The 9651-nt window shown below is 52.7% G+C and overlaps 1 protein-coding gene across 1 annotated transcript in view; it reads left to right on the top strand.

Moving 5' to 3' along the window:
- Window positions 1-2276: 2276 nt before the first annotated feature.
- Window positions 2277-9651, top strand: part of LRRC74A (leucine rich repeat containing 74A) — a gene marked incomplete at both ends in the record, with an annotated part of 30499 nt that continues 23124 nt past the window's right edge. Inside the window, 4 exons of the mRNA XM_080809762.1 lie at window positions 2277-2313; window positions 3921-4049; window positions 7185-7357; window positions 9311-9418. Coding sequence (XP_080665888.1) covers window positions 2277-2313; window positions 3921-4049; window positions 7185-7357; window positions 9311-9418 — 447 coding nt within the window. The remainder of the gene's footprint in view (window positions 2314-3920; window positions 4050-7184; window positions 7358-9310; window positions 9419-9651) is intronic.

Here is a 9651-nt window from a genome sequence, read left to right as displayed (position 1 = left end):
CTTTAAAATTATGGTTATTGAACATTTTTATTTCTCCAGAATACTCTTTCCCCCAAATAAATAAATAATTGCTGTCCACCATCACAAAGAGAAGCTCCGATTAAATCACGCTCCTGTTCAAAAATCTTCAGTGGCTTCCCATTGACTTTCCACTGCATTGAATCTATCCCTGAAATTGCTCTGGTATCTGTTGCCTCCCTTTCCCCTGCTACTCCCTGCACCCTATACTCCCCCAAACTCACCTGGGACTCTGCTGCTTCCTTTATTCTGCATTCCTGGAAATGCCTCTGGCCAGGACACTACTTGCCCAGAGCCCACGAATGTTCCCCAGCCTGAAGAAACCTCTCCTTCCCTTGAACTCAGTCTCCCTCATGACCCTAATCAATTTCCAGTAACTGCCTGGTGCCTCTGCCCAGTGGCTATTTAGGGTGCTGTCCTCCAAAATTTCTAAGTCCCTCTTTGTGCGTGAGACCACGTAGTGCTGTCCAGACAGAACACCTAGAGTTTAGACCAGGACCAACATCCTCTCCAGTCCCCTTTTTTCTCCTTTAAGGATACTTCCGTATCCCCTGCACCAGCATGGAGTATACCAGATGGTCAAAGAGTCTCCAGGACTCATGCTTACCAGTTCATCCTAGAAGCCGAGCACTCCCCCTGGTCTGCTTGGTGTTTGTTTCAAGGAAACACATGATATTGAACCATGGGAGAATGGTGTTGCTGTGCTGATTTAGGGTGACCCAGATTTGTTTTATGAATGGCAGCTCTGCCAAAAATGTTTGTGCATGTCCCTTACACCCTAGGGGTAGCTGTGTCAATTTCTTTTTTTTTTTTTTTAAAGATTTATTTATTTATTTATTTGACAGATAGAGACCACAAGTAGGCAGAGAGGCAGGCAAAGAGAGAGGAGGAAACAGGCTCCCTGCCAAGCAGAGAGCCCGATGCGGGGCTCGATCCCAGGTCCCTGGGATCATGACCTGAGCTGAAGGCAGAGGCTTTAACCCACTGGGCCACCCAGGCGCCCGCTGTGTCAATTTCTATCTTGTATGATACTTGCCCTGAAAGGTCCATGCCATAATGATGTCTCTACCCCCTCTCCACAGTGGTTGCCTACCTCAGTGTCTCGTACATAATAGATGCTCCGTAAATCTTACAGACTGAATCCCTGAAGGAATGAGTAACATCTCAGATATACGTGTTTCTTTTTGTCCAAGATTCTAACTATGGCTTCTCTAAACAAATTCCTAGACTGTCGTCATTCTTCCGAGGGGCAAAGAGGGATTTCCAACGTCCCCCAGCCCTCCAGTCACTGACCTGACCGTTGATGTGCTGAAAGCTTATCAAGAAGGAACAAACACGCCTCCAGATTCTCTTGAGAGTAAACTGCAAGTGAACTTCAACTCCAAGGCATGTGAGAACAGCCCAGCATGTGAGTGATGGTTGAGTGGTTTCAAGTTAGGCAGCCCGGTAATTTGGATTGAACAGTGCTTTGGCTGCAACAAATTGTAGTGATAGAACATATGTTTCCCGGGCTTTGCTTTTGATCTTCTGCTCCAAGGTTGAGGACACTCTCCCGAGGGGGAAAGAAAAAAGGAAAGAGAACTGGGTGGAAGAAAACGGACTTCACCCATCATTGAAATATTTCGTACCTGAAGCACAACCACCTTGAGAGAAGAACATGGTGGCCGCTCTTCACAGTCACCTGACTAAGGGCCTCGGGCTTGCTCCTGCCTCGGAGGGAAATACACCACCACGGAGAGGCCCGCCCACCGCACCTGCACACTCACAGCCAAGCCTGGGCTCGGCCCCTGCGGACATATGAGAAAAGAGGGCCTGCCAGAGCCACCAAGAGGGTGGGAGGCTGGCTGCTGTTGCCAGGTCCACCCGTGTGGATCACAATGACTGCATGAGGTCATGGAATGTTGAAGAGGTGAGATGAAAGCGGCTCCTGAGTCACAAAGTCGCAGGCGGATGGGCATCCTTTCGACGGGGCTCCCAGGAATCGGGCTGTACCACTTTCCCTGATGTTCTGGGGAAGCAGCGACTTCTCCCAGACAGAGTTGGGGTCCACTCCATGCCTGTCCTGTTCCCACCACAGCCCACTGTCCCCAGGGCTTGCTGGGATGGAAAGATAACTCCAGGCCCCCCTGGGATTTATCAGTGTGAGGGGCAGGGTGCACAGACTTTGAGACAGAAGTGAATGGACAGGTGTGCTTCTTAGGGGAGCAGCAGAGAGGTGGCAAGAACCTGACAGCAGCCCCCAGGAGGGCCCTGGAACCATGGACAATGATGAGCCTCTTGAGCCTGAGACACAAGGTGAACAGGCATCCTATCTCTCACCTCTCGGGCTCTTCTGGGCTGTTTCAGTGTAATACCAAGGGATCACATGGACTCCGAAGCCCCCTCCCCTCTTCACGCAGGACCTCTCCTCTAGAAGCGGGATGAAGTGTCACAGTGACTTGGCTTCAGGGCTTCTCAAACAGGGAGTGAGAGAGTAGGATGTGATGATCTGCTGGAATTGACTTGTCCTAGCTCTGGCTGATTTTCTTTTCTTTTTTTTTTTTTTTCTCTGGCTGATTTTCTTTTTCATTTTGTGAAAGAATGGGTAGAATACAAATATGACCTGTAGTGGAGATAATCAGCCATGTTGGGAATATTTACACCACCCAAATTGGCTCATACTACAAATCAGGATTATTCCCTCCTCACCCCCGAGAGCCAGTTAAACATCTACTAGCATTCTACGCATTGGACAGAATTCTCAAATTGTAGGACTAATGAGAATATTAAGACTCAGAAAGTCATCACTTTTTGATGGCTGAGTTTGATGGCTAAGCCACTGTATGTCTTCCAACTGCTGGCCTATGGCTCTGTCCACCCATTATCACGCGGACCTTGTCTTACCCTCTTGCAAATGAACACTGGAGCTTGGGTTTATGGATAAGGACTAAGAAAACACAGACCTGCATGGACTCATTAGGAACCCACTATCTTAGAACCTAGGGGGTTAAAACTTGGGACCACCACCACAAATGCTCAGCCCACCCAAAGAGTAGATTGGCCAAGTTCTAATGGGCTCCTGGTGGCAGAGCATGGCTCCCCCAAACATTGCATCCCACAGAGGTGGGATGTCTAGCTCTGGACCCTTGTGTGAGGTTTTCAGGAACCCATGCTGATCCCAGATCAGTGGTCCACTGGCAGAAAACCGAGTGTAGGGACTGGTGGGAGGAAAGCGAAGGGCATAGATACTTACTCATCGTAATTAATTTCAACCCCAGCAAGATTTTGCAAGTCCTTCCTTCTTCGTGGTCCTAAAATGTTGGATTGGAAGGGAGAGAAGCTAGGTCAAGTTTTTAGGAATCAAGTTATCCTTCTTTCTCCTTGGGACTGTTCCTGAACCACCTCATTTGACATTTGACCCAAGTCGCCTGCCGTGCCCTGCCCTGCCCCGCCCCGGGCCTTCCACAGCATGGCTTGTGCCCGCCAATGGGGAAGCCTAGGCATCGGCACACATCCTCTCCCGGGAAGAGTGAGGCAGACCCTGAACCCCACCCAACCCAATGAGAAGGAAAAGAATGAGCGAGGAGCCAGTCTCCGAGACCCGCCCAAAGCAGGGAACGGGGCAGGAGCGGGGCGGGTGGTCAACACAAGACCCTGCGGGCCATCCGGGGGCAGCACTGGGTCCGGGAGGGACGGCTCGTGGAACGGAGCCCCCTGGCGGGACTGAAGGCGCACTGCAGTTCCTCGGCAGCCCGAGCCCCGGTGAGGCTGGGGCGTCAGAGGCTGGGGCCAGGACCGGTGAGGCTGGGGCGTCAGAGGCTGGGGCCAGGACCGGCTGGCAGAGCAAGGGAGCGCAGGTCGGGCTCCACGTGAAAGGCCCACAGCTTTCATCCCCAGCATCAGGAGATGAGTTTTTCTTCCAGATGAACTCGAAACAGAGCCAGCGCCACAGAACAGCGATGAAACCCTTTACTGTGAGGCCGAGGCGTCCGTGGCTGTGGATAAAGACAAGGCCGCCCGGGAGAGCTCAGAAACAGACCTGGAGATCGAAGGTGAGAGTGGGCCCTGGGTGGTGGCGCGCCCTCTTCCGCGGGAGCTGGAGGCTCTGCTCTCCTGCGTGGCCATGGCTCTGGCCGGCGGGCCGTCCTGCACAAGGAAGGGGGCAGCAGCCGGGGGTCCTCCTCGAGGCCGGCCGGGTGCCGGCAGCTCTAGCTGCCCTGTGCTCGTGGCCTCCCCCGTGAGCAGAGCGGTCACATCAGCTTCTTGGAAGCCAAACCCATACACGAATGGGGATTTCTGGCTTTCTCAGTGTTTCTGCGTGTGGCATCTTTTCTCATCTTGGCTAGCGTCCCAGGAGGTAGTCTTATTACCCGCCTTTTAAAGAGGAGGAAACTGAGGCTTACGGAGATTGTGTGAGTTGCCCAAGGCCACGGAGAGCTGCTACCATCTGCAGATCCCCTGTTCACCCCACCCTGCTGATCTGCTTTCCTGCTCCGTGTTGTGGGGGGCCCCCGGAGTGTCTGTGGCCCACCTTGCCTCCTGGTGGCTTTCCTCTCTACTCACGTTCAAGGTCTCGGTTCTCCTACTTGAGAGTCTGCCCTGGACAGAGCTAGTGTGCCCTGGGAGGGGGGCGGACGGGGAAGGAGGGAGCTCTCTGAGCTGCGGCAAGGATTCTGTTACAGCAAACGACACCTTTACCCTCTCCCTCTCTGTTTCCCCAAGCAGGAAAGTGCCCAGAAGCCCTGTGAAACAAGGTGAGCACAGCACTCACCCCACTGGTGGGCTAGTCTGGGACTTCCAGCCTGAGGCTAGCCCAGTGGCCTTCCTCTCCTGTGCTCTGGCCTCCGGGTCAGCCAGTTCATAAACCTCCCCACCCATGATCAACACACAACTTCCCCTCCACGCACGCCTCCTTCCTGACCCCAACCCCACCCCACGTCTTGCTGCTCTTTTTCTGACTTCTTGCCATGTCAAGACGTACTGATTAGCATTTTCCATGCTAATGTACTGTTGTTTTCAACGTGGAATTTTACCTGGCTGGAGGGGGTGGCACATAGAGAAACTGGATGTTTTCTCCCATTTTCCTGCTTTCACCCCATTCCTCCCCCACCCCCCAACTCCCCACAAGAGATAACACTGTTGCAAGCTGCCTCAAAAATACAGTGGTAGTTGGTGCCTGACTGGCTCAGTCAGTTCAGCATCTGCCTCCAGCTCAAGTCGTGATCTCAGGGTCCTGGGATCGAGCCCTGAACCAGGCCCCCCATTCAGCGGGATGTCTGTTTCTCCCTCTCCCTCGGCTGCTCCCCTAGCTCATGCTCTCTCTCGCTCTGTCTCTCAAATAAATAAATAAAATCTTTTTAAAAAATCAGATGAGGGTGCCTGGGTGGCTCAGTGGGTTAAAGCCTCTGCCTCCAGTTCAGGTCATTATCCCAGGGTCCTGGGATAGAGCCCTGCATTGGGCTCTCTGGTCAGCGGGGAGCCTGCTTCCTCCTCTCTCCCTCTGCCTGCCTCTCTGCCTACTTGTGATCTCTGTCTGTCAAATAAATAAAAATTTACTTATTTTTAAAATAAGTAAATAAATAATAAAAAAATAAAAAATCAGATGAAATCCCACCAATGTGACTACAGCTAGAAAGGGTCAGCAGAACGAAACAGAGCAGAATTAGCGCCAAGGACAAAGGTGGGGGTTACTGACCCTGCTGTGGCAAACAGACATCTCCAACGGCAACTGTGCTGTGCTGGGACAGAAACCCAGGGCCCAGCTGCTCCGGCTTCTCATGTCCCTGCCTCGGGGACTGAGGTGCTGGGAACAGGGCGGGGAGGGCTTCCGGGCAGGTGCGATGCACGTGCCCGGGTGCAATAGCGAGCTGGCAACGAAGTCACGGAGGAGGGAGAGAAGGCAGGACAAGTTGTCACCTGCCACATGCCATTTATCCTATGCCGCAGTGGTTGTCACTCGGAGGCGATTTTGTACCCCAGGGGACATCTGGCAAATGGGGCCGGGGCGGGGTGGGGGGAGGATGCTACTGGCATCTCACTGGCAGAGGCCAGGAATCCTGCTAAATATCCTTCAAGGCACACGACAGCTCTTTGTACCCGAGAATTAGCCGACTCCATTCTCTTGGTAGTGCTGAGTTTAAGAGACTCTGCTCTCCAGCCGTCCTAAGGAGAAGGCCAGTTAGGAGCTGTGCCTGCAAAGTCAACTTCCTTGTAGGGTTGTCCTTTCACTGACAAAGCTCTCATTGTCTGCCCCAGAAATGTCCGGGGTGGGTTGGCCAAAGGCCCTGGCATCCGAAGGAAAAACAGACGCAGGCTTTAGACCCCGGCGGGCCGTGGGAAGCCTTGCCATCGAAGGGGCTCACTTAATGAGGGGACAGCTGTGAGGGTGTACGGAACCCAGGGAGGCCCACTGCCCATTGACCACAAGCCAGGCCGGTCTAAAGCCCAAGGAACAAAGACCCCAAGAGGTTGGAATGGAAAGATAAAGTGCCGTATTCTGTTAGCTGGTTTTAGCTCTGCTCAGCTCTGTGTGATTCGGGGCTAGATTTGTCATTGGTAAAGGAGTCATGACTGTCCTTTCTGGGAGGAAAAATGACATGCAAGTCTCCGAAAGAGGAAAACCCCCTCAAATACAAGTTTGTTCTTTTCAGCTGATTTGGGGTGGGGAGATCTCTCTGTCTTGCACTGATTGGCCACCTTGAGACACCCACTCAGTCCTGCTTCCCTTGTGGCTCTCATATCAACAGTGGTCATGAAACGAAACTGAAATGAAGGCTGCCCGTTTCACAAATGAGCTTCTTGTCTGTTTGGCCTTTCAGAGCTGTCCGATGGTGGGCAAGGGAGCTGGGCCTTTGTGCATCCTTGATAATCAGTCCCGGATGTGGGCAACCCGGGAAGGTGGGCGTGGGCACACTTCTTCTCCTCGGAAAGCTTGGGGCCTAGAACCAGGGGCCTTGTCTCTTCCCCAAAGGGACACGTCCATCTGGGGCTCTTCTGAAGTTTGGGTCTCCCTCTCCCACCTCCGGCTGCCTTCCCAATTGGAGCCGCCCTCCTGCTCACACACCCACAGGGACATCCTCAGGCAGAGGGGACACCAGGTAGAAGCACACCTGGCCCCGGGGTTAGAGGGGAATAAGGCAAAGGGAAAAGAGAATCTCCACTTCATTCATTTGCATCTTTTTGTGTAGATACGGAGAAATTTTTCACCACCGGACAAAGGGAGCTCTACCTGGAGGCCTGCAAACTGATGGGCGTAGTGCCTGTCTCCTACTTTCTCCGGAACATGGAGGAGTCCTACATGAACCTCAACCACCATGGGCTGGGCCCCAACGGTACCAAGGCTATTGCTATAGCCTTGGTGGTGAGCATGCCGATGGGGGCACATGGAGACTGGTAGAGGTGGGGGTTGATGGAGTGGGGGGCCCAAGACTCAGAGAGATCCTCCAGGAGACCCTAGATTGCAAGCTTTATGCCCACTCTGCCCCAGGCTCTGCTTGACTGCCAGTTGATTTACCTCAGAGACATGTGTGCCCCATTAGCTCCTGGGAAGGGGACTACTAGGGACCGTGGCCTTGGAAGCCTATGATCTTTCTGATTCAGGAAGCAAAGGCAACAGCCCTGGGTAAGTGGCCAGGCTGGGCACTCATGCAAGTGCATAATACGAAATGTCAGACTGAGTCTCAATTCCAAAGCTCACCGATACTATAAGTAGGTTTACTACTGAGCTATTCTGTTTGTTTGCCTTTTGCAACGTTATAATTCTTAAAAGATCACACTGTAGAGTAGATCATGTTTTCCCATAGGAATAATTCTCTCTCTCTCTCTCTTTCTCTCTCTCTCTCGGCTTGGCATGAGCAACCAAGGACTTGACCTTGAATTCATCATGGCTTTATATAATTATAATTGATTGTATACAAACCACCTTGCATCCCAGAAAAACAGAACACGTGACGACTGTAGGTCAGGACAACACTGTTCATTTAAGATGGTAAAGTTTGATTAAAAAAAAAAAAAGCACTCACTCATTTTGGGAAATAGAACAGCATTTACATTTAGCACGTGTCCATTAAGAAGCTACATGAAATGTGAGATCGTGCTGCTTTCTGAGGGGGGAGGAAAGAGGGGAAGAGCAGAGAACGAACAAAGCCGTCTCGAAATTTATTGAGTGTTGAAAGACTGATTAATGAGGTGTTAGGAATGCACCATTACCTCATGAGTTTCATGGGGGAAAAAACAGATAATAATGCAATTCTCTCAGGACTTGGGCCACTTATCTCTTAGTAACAACAGTTTCCATTTGAGGGGGAGTCTTCTGTTCTCTGATTCTCTGTGTCACTAATTTGACAGTTAATCACTGTGACACGTCAGCGGACTGAACTGGTATTTATCTTTCGTACTGTTCAACTTTGCACATGTTTTCCTGGCTTAGCTTAAAAGCACCCTGACAGTAGTGGTTGTGTTTCATGGGTCTCGTCCCTCCCTCCCCTGCCCGCCTCCGCGCCCTTGGACTTGGTGGGGTGCAGGGGTGTTCCCTGCTCTCTCACGCTTGTTTCTGCAGCAGTGGGCACAAAGAGTAACCAATGGCTGCTGGCCTGGGTGAGATGAATGTGGATAAGCCTTGGATGGGGGGCTGTCTGCTGCACCACGTTGCACCGGGACCCCCGAGGTGCGGAAGGGGAGAAGAGCAAACAGTGCTGCTTAGAGAGGACCCCTGGCCCTCTTTCTGCGAGTCACTTGCTCTGACCTTGCTGCCTGTGGGCATGCCGACTGGCTTGGATGTAGATATTTAAGACTGAAGTCCAGGTCCTTCCAAGCAGCCCTGGGGCCACTTTCTGACTAAAGAAACGTGCCAGATAAGCCAGAGCCTGAGCAAGACCTCTGCAGGAAGCAGGCCCAGTAGATGCCTTCTGTTCTAATACCCTGATTAAATGCATCAATTTCTCCCTAATCTTAGAGTAGGTCACAGCTTCTCTCCTCCAGCCTAAATATCTACACTCTGTTTAGCTCATCCCTGTGCCCCGCATTTTTCAGGGACTTCATCGTTTTAATAACCTCTTTCTAAATTCCCCTGCAGAGCCCCCTTTGGTGGAGGTGCCCAGAATAAGCATACCGTCCCAGCACACCTCGGCAGGATGGCTCTTCCCCGGGCGTCCTCCTGCTCCTGTCCATTCTCCAGAAGTGCTAGCCTGCAGCTCTGTGCCCTCCAAAAAGGCTGGGATGTTAAGGGAAAGGACAGGCTCTGGGCAAGGGCAGGGAACTGATCGGGTCACCGACTCCCTCTGTCTTTCTCCCCCTCCTCTTGTGGCGGCTGAAGTCCAACACGAGTGTGGTCACCCTGGAGCTGGCAGACAACTGTCTCATGGAGGAGGGCCTCCTGAGCCTGGTGGAGATGCTGCAAGAGAATTACTACCTGCAGGAGATGGTACTGTGGCCCCTTTGCCGGCTCCCACCCCCCGCACCCGGGCTCTCGACCCCACCTGGGATGGTCCAGAGACCCCCGCCCCGGCCCCGGCCAGCCTCCAGCTTCCTGCGATGGGCCTGGAGGCCCCTCTCCCCCAGAGGTGACTTCTCAGAGGAGGGCCGCGCGTCAAAGGCTGGCCAGGGGGTTGTGTTCCCCGTGGCCCAAGGAAACTCTAAGAAACCAGTTCTGTCTGG

Source organism: Martes martes (genome assembly GCF_963455335.1).
Source record: "Martes martes genome assembly, chromosome: 7".
In the NCBI taxonomy this organism is placed as follows: domain Eukaryota; kingdom Metazoa; phylum Chordata; class Mammalia; order Carnivora; family Mustelidae; genus Martes; species Martes martes.
Note: the sequence above shows the minus strand (reverse complement) of the source record. Positions and strands in the feature narration are given on the sequence as shown.